At 39.4% G+C, this 23,388-nt stretch overlaps 1 protein-coding gene across 7 annotated transcripts in view; it reads left to right on the top strand.

Moving 5' to 3' along the window:
* LOC132690960 (uncharacterized) overlaps positions 1–23,388 on the top strand; it is a 43,771-nt gene that overhangs the window by 8,542 nt on the left and 11,841 nt on the right. For 2 of the 7 annotated variants that reach the window (XM_078439029.1, XM_060652042.3), the window contains 5 exons: positions 1,800–1,902; positions 6,425–6,490; positions 10,625–10,714; positions 12,004–12,136; positions 13,222–13,317. In XM_078439029.1, coding sequence (XP_078295155.1) covers positions 10,682–10,714; positions 12,004–12,136; positions 13,222–13,317 — 262 coding nt within the window. In that variant the 5' untranslated portion in view covers positions 1,800–1,902; positions 6,425–6,490; positions 10,625–10,681. Of the gene's footprint in view, positions 1–1,799; positions 1,903–6,424; positions 6,491–10,624; positions 10,715–12,003; positions 12,137–13,218; positions 13,318–23,388 lie in introns of those variants that run through there. The other 5 variants (XM_078439030.2, XM_078439034.2, XM_078439031.2 and 2 more) reach the window with 5 other exon arrangements.

The raw sequence follows: 23,388 nt of genomic DNA, 5'->3' as shown, positions 1-23,388 counted from the left end.
ATTTAATGTAATTACTGACACAGTAATCCATTTTATTTTGTTTGTTTCCATCTGACTTTTGTTCCCTTGTGTCTCAACTTTGTCTTCTCTTGCATTAAATACTTATTTAAAATTCCATTTTAACTTGTTTTCACTATGCTTTGTGCATATTTTTAGTGGTCACTTTCTGTATTAAAATATATATTCTAAACTATTCACAGTCTACTTAGAGTTAATATTGAACCACTTCACATAAAGTGTAAGAACCTTGCAATGCGTAGGTCCATTTATAGCCCCTATCTCCTATATTATAGTTGTCATATGTATTGTATCTATGTTCATTTAAGACTATAATACCATGTCTTTAACAACATCTCTATTGACATGTAGTACATGGCACATATTTAAAGCATACAGTTGGATTCAATTTTTTTAATTGAGATATAATTGACATATAACATTATACATGGTTCCCAACTGAATTTTTCAACTTTATGATTGTGTGAAAGCAATACCCACACAACCATTTTGTTTTTCACTTTCAATATAGTATTAAGTAAATTACATGAGATATTCAACACTTTATTATAATGTAGGCTTTGTGTTGGATGATTTTGCCCAACTATAGGCTAATGTAAGTATTCTGAGTTAGTAGGCTAACTGTGATGTTCAGTAGGTTAGGTGTATTAAATGCATTTTTGATTTATGAGATTTTCAGCTTACAGTGGGTTTATCAGGATGTAACCCCATCATAAGTCAAGGAGCATCTGTGTATTAGTTTCAGGTATACAGTATAATGATTTGATATTTGTTTACATTGTGAAATGATTACTACGAGTCTGGTTAACATCCATCACCACACAGAGGTACAAATGGATTCATTTTGAAATGTGTATATATTCATATATAGATAATGAATATAATCAGAATAATGCACAAATTCACTGCCCCCAAAAGTCTTTGCAATGCTTCCCTCCCAGCCCTCCCTGGTCCCTCCCACTCTGCTTCCAGGGAATTACTGATCTACTGTCTGTTAATAAATTAGGTTGCACTTTCTAGATTTGTATGTAAATAGAATTGAACAATATGTACTTTGTCTTATTTCTTCCATTCAGCATAAATATTTTAAGATTCATCTATGTTGTTGCCTGTATCAGTTCAATCCAAAATATGGTTGAATAGTATTCCATTATATGGATATATCATAATGTATTCATCCTTTCTCCTGTTGACATTTTGGTTGTTTCAGTTTTGTGTTATTATAATGAAAGCTGCTAAGACCATTGCTGTGAAAGTTTTTGGGTGGGTCTAAGTTTTTATTCCTCTTAGGTAAACTCTTAGATATGAAGTTGCTAGGTAGTATGATAGTTATGTGTTTGACTTTATTTTATTTTTTTAAGTTTATTTTATTTTGGAGGGAGAGAGTGCATGTGTATGCACGAACCAGGCAGGGGCAGAGAGAGAGGGAGAGAGAGGGAGAGAGAGGATCCTAAGCAAGCTCTGCACCTGCAGTACAGAGCCTGATGCAGGAATCAAACTCATGAAACATGAGATCATGACCTGGGCCAAGTCAGAAGCTTAACCAACTAAGCCACCCAGGCGCCCCATGTACTTGACTTTAGAATGAATTGCCAAGCTGTTTCCAATTTTTAAACCTATTTCATAGTCTCCTATTAATATGTAACGGTTCCAGTGACTCCACATCTTTGTCACTTATTTTCAGTATTTTGAATTTTAGCCACTCCCTTTAAGCCCCCCCCCCCCTTTTTTTTAGCTGAATGTCACAAATTTTGGTGTGTTATCTGTTCATTATTATCCAGGTGAACTTCTCAAGCTGTGGGTAAATGGAGAGAGATCACTCAGAGTGGATTCCAGATACAGAGACTTGGAAGGCCAGGGGGCAAGAAAGAGGATAGTTAAGAGGTGAAGGGGAAATCACAGGAATGTTAATTCCTTTGAATCTAATTAACGAACACCCAATACACAGAAGGCTCTATTCTAGTTGATGAGAACATAATGGTGGAATAGACAAAGTCTCTGCCTTCATGGGGGCTCTGTTCCAGTGAAAGAAGATGTGTGGAGATAGTGCTTAAGGTTGGAGCTGGGGTGGGAAGCCTTATTCTTAGGCATTTATATAAACAAAAGGGTGAATTAAAAGTTTGTCTTGATAATGGCGGAGATTTGAGTTCTCCTGAATGAGGAGAGAGGATGAGACCTGACTGTGATCTGTGCATTGAATTTAGAAACACCTGGGTTCCAATCTGTATCTATCCTTAAACACTGATTTGATTTTGATAGTTATCTATCAATTTTCTCATCTTCAAATTTGAGATACAGATACCCACACTCCAAGAGCCTTTTGAAAAAAATTTTTAAACGTTTATTTATTTTTGAGAGATAGAGACAGAGTACAAGTGGGGGAGGGGCAGAGAGAGAGAGACACAGAATCTGAAGCAGGCTACAGGCTCAGAGCTATCATCTCAGGGCCAGATGCAGGGATCCCAACACACAAACCATGAGATCATGACCTGAGCCAACGTCAGAAGCTTAACTGATTGCGCCACCTGAGAGCCCAAGCCTTTTGAAATCTTAAAAAAAAAAAGAGGCCCTATAAACTGCCTAACATGTATTTGTTGTTGGGTCATTGTTTTGTATTGACTGCCCTCAACATTGTATCTGAAATTAGGAAGATACTATTTTGTTCCCAGCTGTTCTCACTTAGTATTTGGAGGATTCCAGATATTTAACTGAACCTTACTGAGCCTTGGTTTTCTTGTCACTGAAATGAGGTAAAAACAGCACCTAACTTGTAGTGCTATTGCTGTTTGTCAACGGACATTTGAGAAGCTCTATATGCATAGTAAGAATTAAGAGTCAGGCTGTGGTCTTTCAGCCATGGTTTCAAATATGGATTCCATAGCATACTAGAAATGTATGATATAGGGCAGGTTATTTAACCAACTTCTACAAAATAGGAATAATAATAGAATTCAGTTCCTTATGTTGAGGAAAGTAAAGTTTAAGATCACTGCCCTTCACACTTTAAACCCTGACAGTTAAACCCTGACTATGTTTTTATATTGCACAGTCACACTCCTTGGCACATAAAGGAATGGCTTGGATTTGAGGTTTGAAATCTGTCAAAAACCTGTACCCAAGAGGCATAGGGAAACCCCAATTTCTGGCACATTACGTAATGAGCTTTCCTAGTCAATAAATCTATCCAGGGCTATCTGAGAAAAATCCTTATCTGTAGGGCACCTAGTCCAGGAATAGGGGCAGCACCAGAGACTGAAATACAGTAAGTACCTTGAGGTGGCGAGGCTCTCATCTAGAAGATGGCCGCCACACTCTGAGTCCCTCCCACACACCCCTGGCCATTAGGATAGCACTGGACAGCTGCCCGAGACCCCAGACATGCCTACACGGCTTTAGACTCCACAGTCCCCTTTGGCTTTCTGGAAAGACCAGCCTTTTTACTGTTGCAGCCTGAGCAGGAAGCGCCAGCAGCTCTTTGCAGACAGGGCTTGGCTTGTTTAGGGGCAGGTCCAAAATTCAGTAAAACCCTTTGAACATGAGGCGCCCACAGCCAAGAATTCTCTTGAGGGCCACATTTACCAGAGGTCACTGAGGCCGAATTAACGGGGGGGGGGGGGGGGGGAGGGGGGGGGGCGGCGAATGGGTGGTGCCCTGGGGATTATGGGGCCACAAGGTGCGATGGTGGTGTCAAAGGAAGAAACCACCGCGGGATGTCCTGTACCCATAGTCGATGCCAGACCTAAACCTGCAGTGAGATTAGAGGTCGAAAGTTTAGAGCTGCGCTAGGTCAGAGGGCCTAGTGGGTAGACACAATGTGTCACATTTGCATGTGCCTGAGAAGCAAAAGAGGGGATTGTGAGACAGGGTGACCGAGGGTGGGAGCGAGCGTGCGGTGTGCGTGTCTATGCGTGTAACAGGCCCTGGGTGGGACTCCGGTGACGGCCTATGCCATTGTGACCCCCGAAGGAGTGTGTGATTGTGTGCCTTTGACTAGGAAGAATGGCCTTTATGTGAGCATGCATTGTGGCCTCTGTGCGTGTCTCTGTGCCCAGTGGTTATGTACTGGCTCCTCTACCCTCTCATTGCACAGCCACTGTGCAGCTGCAACAAAGAAATGACCCCGAGAGGTCACATTTTGCACTAGCATAAAATGAAGGTTTCCAGCAAGAAAGCGCACACCTCAACTTGGGGTAGTAAGTTTTAGAGCCTCAAGGTGCCCCTTAGACCAGGCTCTTGTAAAGACATTATGGGGCCATCAGAGTCACACACTCTGGCGGAAGCCCTGCCCTTGGTGCCTGTGGGAACAGCTACAAGTCCATGACGGCATCATTGCCACAGGTCTGACCCCAGGCACCCACGGTGAAATCAAATACAGGTTTCAGCACCCCTTCTGTTTCTGGGTTTGTATGTGAGGTTATGATTCACTTCTCCATTCTTGCCATTCTCCAAAAGAAGCAACACAAGGAGTAGGAAAGAGATGTTGCATTGTAATGCACGTTAAATTGTTGATGCCAAAAAAAAAAAAAAAAATCAAACTTCAGGTGAGTTTCCTTGTTCACACACAAAAAAAATTTTAATATTTATTTATTTTTGACTGGTTTGGGGGAGGGACAGAGAGAGAGAAAGGGAATTAGAGAATCCCAAGCAGGCTCTGCACTGTCAGCACAGAGCCCAATGTGGGGGCTCGAACTCACAAACCATGAGATCATGACCTGAGCCAAAGTTGGACGCTTACCCGACTGAGCCACCCAGGCGCCCCACAAAATTTTTATTTGGGTGTGGAACATTTGATTTTCTTTGTCTGAAGTGGGCTAGGTGGAGACAACCTTACGCCTCCCGTCCCCAGTCCATGATGGAAGTCATTGAGGTAAATCCTCCCTCAACAGTGGCTCTTATTTTCTCTGTCTTCTCCAGGTAATAATCACATATTAATTGAATGTCATTTGAATTATACAGTTGGTCTTTATTTTAGTTGGTGATTAAGCAAGGCAGCAGGGTTTATGGGGAATCACACACCAGATATCTTTGATTTTCTGCAGAGGCCTACTAATCAGCAAATGACAAGGCATCAGCTTTGTGAAGCTTTTGGAAGTGGGATTATAATTGGGGATTTGAGGGTAGAGATCTGTGCCTACAGCGGAAGGAATGTGTTCAGGTGATCTCTAAGTTATAATTAGTAGTACTAGTCAGGTGTTAACTTGTGGTCTGGCAGCCTGAGTGTTTTCAGGTATACCATTGTGTGGATTGTGAGGGGCAACGTGGTGTGATATTGAGGAGGATGGGCCCTGAATATCCAATATTTGGTTTGAATCCTGGCCCTGCCACTTCCTAGCTGTATGAGCTTGGTGTGTCCCCACAGCCTCTGTGTTCCACAGTGCTCAGATGTACGTTATAACATCATAGGGATATAACAAAGATAAAAATGTAAAGCTCATGGCAACAGAGCTTGGAACATAGGAGTGTTCAGTACATATTAACTGTTGTGATTCTGGGTGATTCCCCTTCAGGGTCCAATAGTAACGACAATATGAAGGTAATTGATGGTTATTTGCAAGGTAAGAAAATTATCCAGAGGCTCATCTGGTTAAAAACAGAGGTTCTAGGGGCGCCTGGGTGGCGCAGTCGGTTAAGCGTCCAACTTCAGCCAGGTCACGATCTTGCAGTCCGTGAGTTCGAGCCCCGCGTCAGGCTCTGGGCTGATGGCTCGGAGCCTGGAGCCTGTTTCTGATTCTGTGTCTCCCTCTCTCTCTGCCCTCCCCCGTTCATGCTCTGTCTCTCTCTGTCCCAAAAATAAATAAAAAAACGTTGAAAAAAAAATTAAAAAAACAAACAGAGGTTCTTGATCTTCAATTCTTTGATTGCTCTTATGAGCTTTCCAGGGGCCCACAGATCACTTGAAATGGTATTCAGAAATGTGTATTTACTGATTATCAAAGGTAAATATAACCAAAATAATTCAGAAATATTGGTTTGGAAACAAAATGGTAATAATGGGTACAATCTTGTATAAAATGTTCAAAATTACAGAAATGATTGAGTAAATCCGACTACATACTATATACATACATGAGATAAAATAACGTACAGCTAATGAAATTATACTTATAAAGATTCTTCATAAGAAGGAAAAATATATAAGGTAATATGAAGCAATATCCATGGCTATGAAAAGTATTACTCAAAAGCATTTTTAAATTATGTATGAATCTCATTTAACACTAGAGAGTTATATAAGACATTTTGCAAGGTTTGTATCCAAAATGGCATTTTAATTATATATGTGTGAAGGAGACATCTGTATCTACATTTATTGAGAATCTACTGTGTATAAAACTCTTTTCTATCTGCTTTTTACACATTCATTCACTCTGCTAATTCCACTTACCTGAATTATGTTCATTCACAGAAAAATCTTGATAGTGAAACTTTTGAATCATACTGATGATATTACTCAAGGATTGTCCCAGAAATGGTAGGTGAAATTTATTTCAATAACACTGTTTTTCCAATTCAGAGTTAGAGTTCATAGTTTACTTTGTAAGTGGAAAGATTCTCCCTATAATTTTACTTTAAGAGATATGTTGGATAATATTGATGCTGTATTTCCAGGTAGGAATTATATCTGACTGTTGCAGGAGAATCCAGTAACCTAAAGAATTAATGAACAAGCCAGGTGCCTGAATGGCTCAGTCAGTTAAGCGTCCGGTTTCGGTTGAGGTCATGATCTCACAATTTGTGGGTTCAAGCCCCGCATCGGGTTCTGTGCTGACAGCTCGGAGACTGCAGCCTGCTTTGTATTCTGTGTCTCCCTCTCTCTCTGCCTCTCCCCTGCTTACACTCTCTCTCTGTCTCTCAAAAATGAATAAACGTTAAAAAAAATTTTAAATTAATGAACAAGAAAAATAAAATTACCCATGGTGTGTTGTCATCATGTCCTTCTCCCTCCCTGCCCCCCCACCATTAATCACCAATTATATATATATTTTTTCCAGTTTTTATCTTGATTTGATTATGTAAGGTGACAAAGAATTTCCTACTCTCAATTTATAAAAGGAATCCATAGATTTCATTATGCCTCTGTGCATGTAAAGAGAAGGCCCTTGGTTCCCTTCTTACTTGAAAAACCTTTCTGATTTTTTTCATCTCCTAGGAGTATAGATTTGTCAGTTTAAATCAATTACCAGAATATGGGGTTATTAGCTAACAGCATTTTAAAATCAATTTTTTAAAATGAGATTAAATATCATTTCACAGAGCATAGAAAAGATCTGGGGGGCACCTGGGTGGTTCAGTCGGTTAAGCAACCAACTCTTGACTTTGGCTCAGGTCATAATCTCACAGTTCACGGGTTCAAGCCCTGCATCGGGCTCCATGCTGATAGTGTGGAGCCTGCTTTGGATTCTCTCTCTCCGTTTTCTGTCTCTCTGTCTCTCAAAATAAATAAACAGTGGCACAAAAATAGACACTAAGATCAATGGAACAGAATAGAGAACCCAGAAATGGACCCACAAACGTATGGACAGCTAATCTTTGACAAAGCAGGAAAGAATATCCAATGGAACAAAGATAGTCTCTTTAGCAAGTGGTGCTGGGAAAACTGGACAGCGACATGTGGAAAAATGAACCTGGACCACTTTCTTACATCACACACAAAAATAAACTCAAAATAAATAAACTTAAAAAAAAAATCTGATGTCTGGATTATTCCAAGTATCTGTTGTATGAACAGTATTTCCAATGATGGATTTATATTAACAGAAACATGGGATAGATAGTAAAAGTTATGAATAATCAGATAAATCTCCACATTGTTCCAAAAAACAGTATTTAGACTCATGAAAGTTTTAATTTGCACCTGATCAGATTCTCTCAACTCCTTCAGGATACTGAAATGGTTTTTCTGAAACTGCCTGGGGCAGAGGCATATTTTCTCCCAACGTGTTTGAGAATATTTTTTGTTTATATTGTGTATTGAGAATTACATGCTTAAAGCCAGGCTTTGACATTTTTTAGTTCGCATTGTAAGAATGCAGACCAAAGGAACTTAAATTTTATTGTAAGGAAAAATGGAATTAGCAGAATTGTGTTTCTTTTAAAACAGTAAATTAAGGAACTTGGAAGTTTCTCCACTTCAATTAGTAATAACTAACTTTAAGCAATTATTTTATTACATATTTTATATAGATTACTTAATCTTCAGACTATTTTATATGCTGTATGATATTTTTTCCCAATTTGTCAATGAGACTTCAACGGACTGGCATGTTAGTAAATATCAGAGTTTAAATCTGAAATTCATGTCCTAAAAGTCTGACAGTGTCTATATTTATTACAGCAAGAGACTACCTCCCAAATATTGATTATTTTTAAAAGCTCTCTGCCTCAGTCAGTAATTCATCACACGTGTCTTTTCTTCACTTGTGTGAACCAATCTCATAATTATTGATAACCACATAGTATGCCAGAAGGTATTACAACATAATTTTTTTAATGTTTATTTCTGAGAGAGAGAAAGCGTGGGTGGGGAAGGGGCAGAGAGAGAGGGAGAGATGGAATCCCAAGTAGTCTTCGCGCTGTCAGCACAGAGCCCAACACAGGGCTTAATCTCATGAACCTGTGAGATCCTGATCTGAGCCAAAACCGAGTTGGCCACATAACCGACTGAGCCACCTAGACACTCCAACAACATAACTCTTTTAATATGTTGCCTACTGTTACATGTTTTCAGTTTTCTGTTATAAAAAATTTCTCTGAAAAATGTTCTTCTGCATATAATTTGTGTACTTTTATTTTTATTTCCTTAGGATAAATTTTTAATAGTGGACTTTCACATAAGAAATCAGACATTTTAAGGGCCTACAATATTGTCTGATCCTGTAATATTAGCATTTGGCTTGATTAAATGACTAAACGTACTTTGCTGTTACTTTTAAATGCCAATAATCCAGCAAGGGACATAAACTATGAATAGAAACAAATGTAAATCAGTGTACAGTAAATACCGCAAAAGACAGTCAGGTGACATACCTTGGGAATTCATGGGAAAGTGACATTGGTTGGATTGGGCCATTACTGTAACGTTGGAATAGGTTATACTGAGCCCATGGAATCTCTCTGAAGATAAGTGGGATTTATTCTGTAAACTTTGCCTTCTAATTTTTTTTCCTCAACTGATGTTTAGATGCAAAATGAGAGTGATAGGCGTATGAAAGACATTGTTGCTAAATGTCAAAATAAAGCCTCCTTAGGGTCAAGAAGACTCAAGAGTTTTTTTCCAAGCTCAAGAAGAGAGTGTTTTAAAAATAAATGAAGTCTCTACTTTTTGGAGAATAGCTTCTTTTAACACATACATTTGTGTATGTATAAATTTTTAAGTTAACATATGGCCACTGTTAAAATAATTATGAAGTATATTTATTTTTTAATTATTTTTTTAAATGTGTATTGAGAGAAAGTCAGAGGATGGGGGGAGGGGCAGAGAGAAATCCCAAGCAGGCTCTGCACTGCCAGTGCAGAGCCCGAGGCAAGGCTTGAACTCACAAACCCTGAGATCATGACCTGAGCCTAAATCAGGAATCAGGCTTAACTGACTGAGCCATCCAGGCTCCCCAATTATGAAGTATATTTAAAACCAAAAGAAAACCAAGATTACATCTGTTTAAAAATAGTCATGGTAACATAGGATTGTATAACATAATAAAATGGAAAAATTACCAAACCTTTCAATCTGTTGATATCCTATGCCTGTCTCCCAATGTCTGTCTCTTTTTAAATGATCTAATCATGTTGTTCTATTTTTTAAACTTATTTTTCTATTAATAATATTTGGAAATGCCCTTAAATATGTTTTCCTATTTAGCATTTAATGTTTATTTATTTTTGAGAAAGACAGAGAGAGCGAGTGAGTGGGGGAAGGGCAGAGAGAGAGAGGGAGGCACAGAATCCAAGGCAGGCTCCAGGCTCTGAGCTGTCAGCACAGCGCCCGACGTGGGATTCGAACCCACAGACTATGAGGTCATGACCTGAGCTGAAGTCGGATGCTCAACCAATGGAGCCACTCAGGCGCCCCTCCTATTTAGCATTTAATGGTTGCTTTATAGTCTGTTGCCTGTATATTTGGTATTTAACTAGTCAGCTTGGCTGGACTCAAAACACAGATCCTAGGCCTACATAATTCTTTCTATGTTGTGTTCATTGCCCATATGTGGACCAACTTCAACTGACCCTGAGGCCGTAAAAGAGCCTCTAATTTGGATGATGAGCCTTTTCTCAAGCTTGGAAGGTGGGAGTGAAAGAGGTAGATCCACTCATGGAAAGACTGAGCAGCCCAATCTCAGGCCTAGATCAGCCTTCTCAACATGGGATCTTGTCCAGATCTCCTGCTCCTGTGTTTGGATCTGGCTTCAATGCCAGAAGTGACTTATTCTACAACTACTTTTGTGTAGTCTGGTGTTTGGGACTTGAGAGAGATCTTAGATCCATCTTCTATTTTCCCTAAATTCTGTGTTAGTACTGGAGGCTAATTTTGGAAGAAGAATGGAGGAACAAAAAGCCCTTATTAAATTAAGTCATATTGGGAACAGTAAAACCTTTTTTCTTCTCTCAGCTCTGAATTCTCTGGAGTTTGCATTTTTTTCCAGTGGAGGAACACTGAGGAGCACTGATGAGGTCTTACATTTCTAAAACCATGACCTGTGTAAGTTGATGATTCCTGTCTCCTTTCAATATTACAATGTTAGTCTATGTGGCTTTATTCATTAATTAACCTAAAGCTTCCTACTTAAGAGGGCTTCATTCGGTTATTTGCTCCACAGTTTGCCCTAAAATCAAAAAGAGTGATAGCAAATAGCTCAGTTTCCTGCTGATAAATGTTTGCTATCCAGTGTTTTTGTGTTTATTATCCAATTTACTCAATCCACTTCTTGCACTTAGTCTTTAATCAAAGGCTATGATGGAGCAGTAAAAGAGTGAAGTCCCATGAAGGACATAATTGAATTTCCTTTATAGGTCTCTGGTTTGATGAATTAGAGATGTTGATCCCATTTAATTACCATAGGTAGACTTTCAAATCCTCCACAGGCCTGAATATTCTAGGCAGATGAGATGGAAATTGGAAGTTGGTCTCATTCTTAGTATGTGATGGTATCTCATGTTCTTGAGAATTGTACAATTGGTTGGAAGCTTTTATACTCTGCATCTTTCTGAGAAATTATTGAGAGACAAATATATCTATTTTGTGGTAGAATGTGATCTGTTGAATTTGGATAGCGTTTATTTGATTATGGCTCATCCTTCATCAGGGTATGCTTAGGAACAAGAAAAAATATTGAGTAACTGATGGACGATAACAATGAATGAGAATATTATCCTAAGGAATGTAAACGTGTTGATTTCTAGAATTGATGAAGACCTTTGAAATTTTGTCCAACCAAGTATATAAATGTCAGGGATGGATTAAATCTAAGATATCTACAATAAAATGGATTGTGACACAGCCAAAATTTATTTGTCAAAACAAAGAAAAATACTTACAGAATATTCTCACAAAAGATGAACTCAATGCTTGTAGAAATGTCAAACTTTTTTGAAAAGCATTTTTTTTTTAACACAGAAATTCTTACATTCAATATAGGAGGAAAATCCTATCTTCTTTTAACTCTATAGGGAAATAATTTAGAACTTCACGTTTTTTGAGAATTTCTACATCATGCAACTAGCTGACTACATGATTATGCATTATACTTTATTAAATAGGAAAACTTTAGTTTCATCCATTCCCCAGTAAGTCTGAGTTATTGTGATAGCTCACAACCTGCAAAGACTTACCTGTAGCAATAAGGTTCTTCAGGAATATGTAGACACTCTGCTTGGATTTTTCTAGCCCCCTTGTACCTTATCACTCCCTTTCTCTAATTCATTCCTATAATCTCCTGTCTTTACATCTTGGAAATGTTTTTTTCAATTTCATACTACGTGGGTTTGCAGTTTCAGGAATTAGTGACATTCAGGGATGTGGCCATAGACTTCTCCCGGCAGGAATGGGAATACCTGGACTCTGTTCAGAGGGACTTATACAGGGATGTGATGTTGGAGAACTATAGAAACTTGGTCTCACTGGGTAAGTTCATTTGTCACGAGAGATTTAGAATGTGCCCTGTGGTATGTTAACTTTCAACACGGTGAATTTCAAAGCTGCCTTTCAAGACATAAGCTGAATGAATACCTTTTTCTTGTTCCCAGAGGAAGGTTTGAGGTCTGTCAGTTTGTCAGTGCCTCTGCCATTAACCATGGTCATTTTCTCTTTTGGTGATATTCACATCTCCCTCTGGCCCTTCTTGTCATTGCCTCCCTTTCTTACTGGCCAAGGGGTGGACAAAAATTCCTTATATTGATTCCATTGATAGCTATTGTCCAAGAGCCTGGTTTCCCATTATGTTCACACTGAATATTGCTATAGATTTGCTGTGTCTTCCACCTGTAGGGCAATTGTTAGATGTAGATTTGTAATTGGCTGTGACAATGAGAAGAGTCTCTATAACTTATATAGTGGTGGATTGGATAAACAATATTCATTTAAAACTGAAGAGTACACATTTCATTTCCAATTTTATATGATTTATGGTTGAAAGTTATAATTCATGAACATGACATTTATAATTGAATGAATATTTTGTAAGTGAATCAGGGTGCTTCTTATTTTCCTCTTAAGGCAATAAAATAATTATAATTGGTATTATGTCCCAGAAACTCTTCCTTGGGAGGGGGGAGCAGGGAATATATATACATACATACAAATTTAAGCATCAAATAACCATGTGATAATAGTATTATACCCATTTTACTTGCCAACATTGTGGAACAGTGTGTTAAAATGACTTCCTCAAAATCATAAGGTTGGTAGGTATTAAAGGAGAAAGAATTTGTGCTCAGGCCCTCAGCTCTAAAGAATGTTCTCAAACATTGTTAACTTTTCAATCACTTTGTTAAATGTTCTCTTAAGAGGAAGAGTCTGTATTAAATTAAAATAAAATTTCATCATACCTGCCTGGTTCCTTAAATCATCTCATCCTTCTATTATCTGAAATCTGTATCGGTAACATTTAACCTCTATTTCATTACAAATTTAAAGAAAACTAAAGATTTTGTGAGTTTTGCTTATATTTCTATACCATGTGGCTTTTTTTTTTTTTTCCTTGCAAGCAGGACACTCCATTTCTAAGCCAGATGTGGTTGACTTATTGGAGCAAGGAAAAGAGCCCTGGATGATTTTGAGGGAAGAAACACAAAGACAGTACACAGGTAAGGAGGGCAAAAGGAGGCCATCAGGGCTGGTAGCAGCCTACATGGTAACGGGGAGGCGTACATCTCTGTGTTGTTTGTAAAGCCCTCCAAGGCACCAAGACTTGTGGAGCATGGGCTTGTGACCTGGGGAGGAAATAAAGGTCTCAACGTGAACTATAGAGGAAACTTCAGTTTTATTTACCAAGCACGTTATTTCTCTTACATTTCAAACCCATTTTCAGTGACAAGGAATCTCATTTTTCATTAGTGCCATCTTTTACCTATATGTTGGATTCAACTGCTCTCCAGCTCCTCTTTTACATACACACACATATCAATGCAATGATAGTGAACACGACTTATCAAGTTCCTGCTCTCATGGAATTTACATTGTATTAGAGTGAGGATAACAGTAAACAGGTAAATAGATAAATAATATTAGGCAATGGAATGAGCTATGACAGAAAGTAAGAAGAGATTGGGCCATTTGAGATAAATGGTTGGGGATGACTTTTCTGAGGTGATAACATTTGAGAGGAGACATGACATAAGGGCCCAGGACATGTGTTTGGGAAGAATATTCCAACCTAAATGAACAGCTTAGAAGACTCAAGAGGTGGCTGGGGGCAGTGAGGGAAAGGAATGAGGAGACTGGAGGGAGAGGGCCAGAGAGAGCTTTGTGAGTTTGAGCAGCACCATTGTAGACCAGAATAGAATGCCTAAGGGGAGCGTAATAAGTAACGAAGCCACACTACTGTTAAGAGTCAGATCATATGAGGTTTTATTGGATTTGAATTGTTAGAAATAATAAGTATTAGAATCAATTATGTCATCTGTTTTTATTTAATTAATTTATTTTTTAAGTCTTATTTATTTTTGAGAGAGAGAGAGATAGATTGCAAGCAGGGAAGGGACAGAGAGAGAGGGAGACACAGAATCTGAAGCAGGCTCCAGGCTCTGAGCTGTCAGCACAGAGCCCGATGTGAGGATAAAACTCACAAACCGCGATATCATGACCTGAGCCAAAGTTTGACACTTACCAGACTGAACCACCCAGGTGCCCCTTTTTGTATTTAATTAACTTTTTTTTTAATTCTTGTTTTTAAATTTTAAATTTTATATCATTTATTTATTTTTAAAAGTTTATTGGGGCACCTGGGTGGCTCAGTCGGTTAAGTGTCCAACTTCAGCTCAGGTCATGATCTCGCGGTCCGTGAGTTCAAGCCCCGCATTGGGCTCTGTGCTGACTGCTCAGAGCCTGGAGCCTGTTTCGGATTCTGTGTCTCCCTCTCTCTCTGACCCTCCCCTGTTCGTGCTCTGTCTCTCTCTGTCTCAAAAATAAATAAATGTTAAAAAAAAATTTATTTTTAAAAGTTTATTTATTTTAGAGAGAGAGTGAGAGAGAATGGGGGAAGGGCAGAGAGCGAGAGAGAGAGAGACTCCCAAGCAGGCCCCCCACTGCCAGCACAGAGCCCAATGTGGGGCTCAAACCCACAAACCATGAGATGATGACCTGAGCCGAAATCAACAGTTGGACGCTCAACCAACTGAGCCACCCAGGTACCCCTAAATCATTTTTTTAATGTTAGTCAGGGGCGCCTCGGGTGGCTCAGTCAGTTAGTCATCCGACTTTGGCTCAGGTCATGATTTCATGGTTCAGGAGTTCAGGTCCCACATTGGGCTCTGTGCTAACGGTTCAGAGCCTGGAGCCTGCTTCAGATTCTGTGTGTGTGTCTCTCTCTGCCCCTCCCCTGCTCTCTCTCTCTCTCTGTCTCAAAAAAATTAACAAATGTTAAAAAAAAAAAATTAAATTAAATGTTAGTCAAATACAGTGACATCTGGGTGGCTCAGTCAGTTAAGCATCTGACTCTTGATCTCAGCTCAGATCTTGATCTCAGGGTCATGAATTCCAGCCCTGAGCTGGTAGTGTCTCAAAGGGGGAAAGGCAAGGATGGATGTTATTGAATGGAAGTTTTGTTTAGGGCCAGTTTTTCAATGTGGACACTAGGATTGGGTGAAGATCAAGATATAACAGTGGGAAATTAGTGGAAATTACGTAAGAATTTTGAGGCTCAGGATTCAAAGAATCCTAGAGCACAAATTCTGTTGATGTTTTCCATTGAAGAGTTGATGGATCTTTCCTGGTAATGAACTTTCTGGTAATGAACAATCAAGCCAATTGCCTGTATAAGAAACTCCAGGAAAGTAAAATTGTGCTGTGAAAACGGTGGGATAATTACATCGTGTTAATGTAGACAGGAGGGTACATTCAGGGATTGGCAGTTCTCTGTGTCCAGGCTGAGCTGAGGGGAGCATGTCCTTGCAAACACCCTGAAAAGTATGCCTAGAGAATCCTTACGTCAGACTTTGTAACCATCTGTGGAGCAGCCCACTTCTTAAGTCAGGGCAGTTCCCCCTCTGAGACATTACCAAAGCTCTTTAGAGGTGGTGTTTTCCTTTACCACATAAAGGGGACATGTGTCTTGTTATATTAATGAAAGTGATGGGCACCTGAGTGACTCAGTCAGTTGAGTGTCCAGCTTTGGCTCTGGTCATGGTCACACGGTTCATGAGTTTGAGCCCTGTATTGGGTTCACTGCTGTCAGTGCAGAGCCCACTTCAGATCCTCCGCCCCCTTTCTCTCTGTGCCCTTCCCCCACTCACATTCATTCTCTCACTTTCTCTCTCTCAAAAATAAGTAAAATGTTTTTTAAAAAAATGAAGGTAGGGACACCTGGGTGGCTCAGTCAGTTAAGTGTCCAACTTTGGCTCAGGTCATGATCTCCCAGTTCATGTGTTTGCACGGTCTGTGAGTTCAAGCCCCGTGTGGGGCTCTGTGCTGACAGCTCAAAGCCTGGAGCCTGCTAAGGATTCTGTGTCTCCCTCTCTCTCTGCCCCTCCTCTGCTCATGCTCCATCTCTCTCTGTCTCAAAAATAAATAAACATTAAAAAAAAATTATGGGGCACCTGGGTGGCTCAGTTGGTTGGTCGTCCGACTTCAGCCAGCTTAGGCCATGATCTCACAGTTCACGAGTTCAGGCCCCACATTGGGCTCTGTGCTGACAGCTCAGAGCCTGGAGCCTGGTTGGGTTTCTGTGTCTCCCTCTCTCTCTGCCCCTCCCCCACTCAGGCTCTGTCTCTCTCTCTCTCTCTCTCTCTCTCTCTCAAAAATAATAAATAATCATTGAAAAAAAAGTTTTAATTAAAAAAATCAAGGTGACTTCTGGATCCCACCCAAGGGCAGGGGCTGGAGGACCAACCATGTGTTGGAGGGTTTCAGTCCCAACCCCCAGACTCTTGGGAGGGGAGAGAAGCTGGAGGTAGAATTAGCCAATGGCCAATGAGTTAGTCATGACTATGCAGTGAAGTCTCCATAGAAACCAGAAGGACTGTGTTCTTCTGGGTTGGTGAACAAGTGTAGATATGGGGATAGTGGCACACCTGGAGAGGACATGGAAACTCCAAGCTTGCCCTATTTACCTCTTCATCTGACTATTGATTCCTATCCTTTAATAAACTGATTAACATAAGTACACATTTCCCTGAGTTCTATGAGCCACTCTAACAAATTAAAAGAACCTAAGGAGGAGGTCATTGGAACCTCCAATCTATAGCTGTTTGGTCAGAAGCACAGGTAATAAACAGCCTGGGGCTTGTGACTGGTGTCTGAGTGGGGGATGGAAAGCAGTCTTGTAGGGACTGAGCCCTTAACCTGTGGAATCTGATGCTATCTGCAGGTAGGTTGTGTCAGAATTGAGTTGAATTCTCAGACACCCTGCTGGTATCAGAGAATTCTTGGTGCTGGGGGTGGGAGGTAGGGAGGGGAGGAAGGGAGGGCAGTGCTTCTCCACCACCATGTTGGAATTGTGCTGGGAAACTGAAAGAGTTGATGTCAGTAAAACTATATATTGGCGCCAGCTCTTTTCTCGTATGCTTCTACACTTATGTTAACAGACACATATCTTAAGGAAGACTTTAGTTGAAGGACACATTGGGCCCAGTTTAGTTTCAGTGAATTAAGCACAGGGCCATTCCAATATGCTTCTATGGATAAGTTTACAAACACCTACATCTCAGTGAATGAAGAGGTTACTTGCAAAAAAAAAACCAAAAAACTATGATATTCTTACAACATTATGAAAACCCTTGGGTGATCTGGGCAAAAGATTAACAAAACACTTTCCCATTCTGTATAAGGACTTGGTCTTCTAACTCTGCTTCCTTAAAAACAGACAAGCCAGAATGTGTCGACTATGTTAATCGGTCTCATTATTTACGGTAAAATTGACCCAGTTGCTGAATTGCACCTGGCCAGACGGAGAGAACACCGTATTTTGGCTTCCTCTAAAGACAGTATTTATTTAAGTACATTTATCAAAACTAAGTAATGAACGTTTGTACCATACTATTAATACTATTTAATCATAGACTTTGTTCAGATTTTACCAGTTTTCCACAAATGCCTTTTTTTCTGTTCTCCGATCAAATCCAGGATGCCATTTGGTATTAGTCAAAATGTTTCTCTAGTCTTTACCAATCCGTGACAGTTTCATGGGCTTTCTGGTTTTTCACATCCTTGAAACTTGCATTTATTATTTCAGATATTCCTGAAGTCTGCTATTGGACTGCTATTTACTGATAAGTACATTTTTGTTCATTTTTGGTGACAGTCCCACAGAAGGGATGGCATGATCTCAGTGCATATTAGAGGGTCCATGACATAGATATGTGTTGTTACTGTTTCTGTCAATGTTAAACATTCTGTTAAGGTACTATCTGCCAGGTTTCTCTACTGTAAAGTGACTATTTTTCCCTTTCTAAATTTGTTTTTGTTTTTGTTTTATTTTTGAGAGAGAGACAGAGCGCAGGCAGGAAAAGGGCAGAGAGAGAGGGAAACAATGCTTAGCAGGCTCCGACAGGCTCAGCGTGTCAGCACAGAACCCGATGCTGGGCTTGAACTCACAGACTGCGAGATCGTGACCTGAGCCACCCAGACACCTCCTATTTTTCTCTTTCTAATTGGTAAACATCTTGGGGGAGAAACTTTGAGACAATGCAGATAACCTATTTCTCTTCCAATTTTCACTCGGTTTTCTGCAGCCACTAGTGTGGATTTTGCTTGGACTCATTTCAAAATTTTCAGCCTCTTTTTCTATGGGAAGCAAATTTTACTATCCAGAATACAATATTTGCACAGTTCTCTTTGCCTTTAGCAGTACAGTATCCAGTCAAAATGATGTTTTCTAGAATTGTTTAGTTCTTCTTCATCCTCTTCAATGTGATTATATTATCCATTTTTTGTAGAATTAGCTCAATTTGTTATTTTAGGTACCTCTCCTGCCCTACATCCTGTTTCATATTTATTTATTTATTTCAGGTGTATGTGAACTATTACAGTGGTTCTAAGAGTAAGAACTATACAGAAAAGAATTCTCATGGGGCGCCTGGGTAGCTCAGTCGGTTGAGCATCCGACTTTGGCTCAGGTCATGATCTCACAGTTTGTGGGTTCGAGCCCTGCATCAGGCTCTGTGCTGACCGCTTGCTCAGAGCCTAGAGCCTGCTTTGGATTCTGTGTCTCCTTCTCTCTCTGCCCCTCCCCCGACAAAGTCTCACTCTGTTTCTCAAAAATAAATCAATGTAAAAAAATTAAAAAAAAAAAAAGAATTCTCATGAAGTGTTGTTGCCCTTTCAATTTTGTTTTGTTTTGTTTTTATTTATTCATTTTGGGAGAGAGAGAGCATGTGCAAGTCGGGGAGGGCCAGAGAGAAAGAGAAAGAGAGAGAGAATCCCAAGCAGGTTCCACACTGCCAATGCAGAGCCTGATGCAGGGCTGGGACCCACAAACCACGAGATCATGACCTGAACCAAAGTCGTATGCTCAACCAACTGAACCACCCAGGCACCACCCCCCTTCAATTTTGATACCCTGGTCTCATTTTTTCTACCCTATTCCCACTCCTTCAAAGTAAGTGATCCCATCAGTTTCCGGTTTATTCTTCCTGATTTCGTTTACATAGATAACTTTTATGAGGTCCCATTCTTACATTGAACCTTAGCATATCTTAGATTCTCAATTATTCCTTGCTGTTTTCCCTTAATAATTTATCCTGGAAATTACTTCTTACAGCAGATAGAGAGCTTCCTCATTGCTTTGTGACTGCTTAGTACTCCTATATGTGGATGTGCCATTGTTTATTCAGTGACTTTCTTCTGTTTAGGCTTTTAGGTTGTTTTCAATGTGTCGTGGTTATAAATAACACAAAAGCAAATAGTCTGGCCCGTATGTATTTTTGTAGTATCATTGGAAGTTTAGCTTCCAGGTTGATTCCTAGAAGTGTGGTTTCTGGTTCCAAAGGTACTTGCTTATGTGTTTTGTGTGTGTGGTTTTTTTTTTTTTTTTTAATCTTTATTTTAAGTAGGCTCCACGTCCCATGTGGGGCTTAAACTCATGATCCTGAGCTCAAGAGTTGCATGCTCTACTGACTGAGGCAGCCAGGTGCCGATGCATATGTGTTTTTGTATGATATTGCCAAAATCACCCCCCAGTCGGGTTTGACTAGTTTGTGTTTCCACCAGCCGTGTATGAGAGTATCTTAACAACAGTAAACATACCTATTGTTCAGATTATAAAAAAATACTCTGAATAAAAACTCAACAACAGAATATATTGTCATACTTTTAACTTTTTACAAACCCAACAGGGAAAAAATGGTATCTCGTTTCAATCTGCATTTTCTTTATGAGTCAGTGAAACATTTTTTCCTATGTTTAAGAGCGATTTCTGTCTATTTCATGAGTTGTTGGGTTTGTGTCTCTCCCCCATTTTCTTTTTGTTTTTTAAAGTTTATTTATTTTGAGAGAGCTAGACCAAGTGTGTGAGGGGCAGAGAAAGAGGGAGGGAGGGAGGGAGGGAGGGAGAGAGAGAGAGAGAGAGAGAGAGAGAAAAGGAGAGAGGGAAAGAGAATCCCAAGCAGGCCCCACCCAACTCTGGGCTCACTCTCACAAATCATGGGATCATGACCTGAGCTGAAATCAAGAGTCAGACGCTTAACCAACTGGGCCACCCTGACACCCCTTTATTTTTTAAGTAGGCTCCAGGCCCAGCATGGAACTCAACACAAGGCTTGAACTGAGATCAAGACCTGAGCTGAGATCAAGAGTCCAATGTTTAACTGACTACGCCACACAGGTGTTCTTGAAGATTTTATTTTTACGTAATCTCTGCACCTAGCATGTGGCTTAAAGTTACAACCCTGAGATCAAGAGTTGCATGCTTTTCCGACTGAGCCAGTCAGGCGCCCCCGAGAGTGATTTTATGTATTAAGAGTATTAGCCCTTTGTCTGAAGTGTATGTTGCAAATATTTTCTCCCAGTTTCTCAATTGTTTTTTTTATCTTGATTATGGGAGTTTATTTATTTTTTAATATAGTCAAACTCATCAGTCAGTCTTATTATCTCCGAATTTTGTGTCGTGGTTAGAAACTATCTCAAGGTTAAGGATAAACATACATATTTTCTTCCATTACTTGTATGGTTTTATTTTTTACATGTAAATCCATAAACCATTTGGAAATTATTCTTGTGTATAAAATAAGGTCCTGGGGCACCTGGCTGGCTCAGTCAGTTAAGCATCTGACTCTTGGTTTCGGCTCAGGTCATGATCTCACGGTTCACGAGTTCTGGCCCTGAGTCAGGCTGTCTGCTAACAGTGCAGAGCCTGCTTGGGATTCTTTCCCTCTCCCTCTCCCTCTCCTCCTACTGCGTGCATGGTCTCTCTCTCTCTCTCAAAAATAAACTTAAAAAATAAGTAAAAAACATAAATAAAGAAAGTAAGTATGGGTCTAATGAAATCTTTTTCCGTATGGCTACCCCAGTTGTCCCAACACCACTTATTTAAACATCTATCTTTGTTCCCTTCATTTGAAATGCCACCTTTATCAAATAATAAATTTCCATATATTCTTGGGTCGTTTTCTGAGCTTTCTATTCTGTTCTACTGTTTTATTTGTGTATGCATGTACCAATACTGCTTTGCTTTTATTATGGGTACATTGTAGCACATTTTAATGTTTGTTAGAGCTAGTCCTCCCTTTTAGATTTTCAGTGTTTTTCTGCCTATTTTTGAATGTTTGTTTTTCCATGTAAACTTGATTATTAACTTTTCTAACTCCATGAAAAGCTTGTTGGTATTTTATTTGCATTGCACTAAATTTACAAATTAATTTATGAGGAACTGAGATCTTTATAATGTCTTCCAATCCAAGAAGAGGGGTTGTTTCTCCATTTGTTTGAGGCTACTTCTATGTCTTTCAGGAGTGTTTATAATTTTTCTGAAATAGGTTTTACGTATTTTTATTAATTTTATTCTTCAATGTTTAATCTTGTTCTTTACTGTTATAAATCACATTTTCTCTCCCATTTTGTACTTTACCGAGTTATGGTTTTCCAGTAGAAAGACTCTCAATTTTTTCAACAGGTTTATTGCTGTATAATTTATGTAACATGAAATCAGTCTTTGAAAATGAACAAGTAAAAAAAATTTTTTTAAGTTTTTATCATTTGTTTTAAATGTCTATTTATTTTTGAGAGAGAGAGAGACAGAGTATGAGAGGGAGAGGGACAGAGAGAAAGAGGGATATATAGAATCAGAAGCAGGATCCAGGCTCTGAGCTATCAGCACAGAGCCTGACACGGGGCTCAAACCCATGAACTGTGAGATCATAACCTGAGCTGAAGTCAGACGCTTATCCAACTGAACTACCCAGGCACCCCATTTTTAAAAAAAATATTCATTTATTTTTGAGAGAGAAGACAGAGAGTGTGTGTGAGCAGGGAAGGGGCAGAGAGAGGGAGACACAGAATCCGAAGCAACCTCCACGCTCTGAGCTGTCCACACAGAGCCCTACGAGGGGCTTCAACTCACTAACCATGAGGTCATGACCTGCGCCTAAGTCAGTTGCTTAACCGACTGAGCCACCCAGGCGCCCCCTGCCCCACCCAAATTTTTCTTAAACAAAATGAACAAGTCAGGGATGCCTGGGTGGCCCAGTTGGTTAAGCGTCTGACTTTGGCCCAGGTCATGATCTCCCGGTTCGTAGGTTCAGGCCCCACAACAGGCTCTGCACTGACAGCACTGAGCCTGCTTCAGATCTTCTGTTTCCTTCTCTCTGCCCCTCCCCAGCTTGCGTGCTCTCTCTCTCTGAAAAATAAACATTTAAAAAACACAAAAAGGGCAAAAAGGCTCTTTCTTAAAGTGAACAAGTCAGTGTTTTTTTATATAATCACATTTTGTGCAGCCATCACCAGTGTATAACCCATCACCCCATGAAGAAACCTGATACCCACTAGCAGTCACTCTGTATACCCAGCATCTGATAAACCACTAGTCTACTTTCTGTCTCTAAATATTTGATTATTAGGAATATTTTTATATACATAGAATCATGTAATATGTAGCCTTTTATGAATGTCTTCTTTCATAATATTTTTGAGATTCATCAACATAATATGAAGTATCAGTACTTTATTCTTTTTTGTGGCCGAATAATATTCCATTCTATTATTTCTTTTGTTGCTTTGCTTTTAGTATCATACTTAGGAAATCATTGTGTTATCCAAAGTCTCAAAAATTTACTGCAGTGTTTTTTTTCTAAGCAGTTATTAGTTTTAGTTCTGACATTTGGCCTTTGATCCATTTTGAGTTAATTTTCATGTGCGCTATACGGTGTGAGGTTCCAACTTCATTCTTTTGTGTGTGAATATCCACTTGTTCCTAACACTGTTGCTTAAGACTTCATTGAATTTTTTTGGTTCCCTTTTCAGTAATGAATTGATCATAATTTGAGATTTTATTTCTGCACTCTGCATTCTATTCCATTGATCTATATATCTGTATATGCCAGCACCATACTGTCTTGATTTATTGTAGCATTGTAGTAAGTTTTGAAATCAGGAAGTGTGATTTCTGTTATTTTGTTCTTTTTTGTTTGTTTTCAAAGTTATTTTGGCTATTTGGAGCCTCCTATATTTCTATATAATCAGATTGTCATTTTCAGCGACAAGAGCAGTTGACATTTTGATGCAATGGA

This window comes from Panthera onca, chromosome E2, assembly GCF_046562875.1.
Source record: "Panthera onca isolate mPanOnc1 chromosome E2, mPanOnc1 haplotype 2, whole genome shotgun sequence".
NCBI lineage: Eukaryota > Metazoa > Chordata > Mammalia > Carnivora > Felidae > Panthera > Panthera onca.
This window is presented reverse-complemented; position numbering and strand designations above follow the sequence as displayed.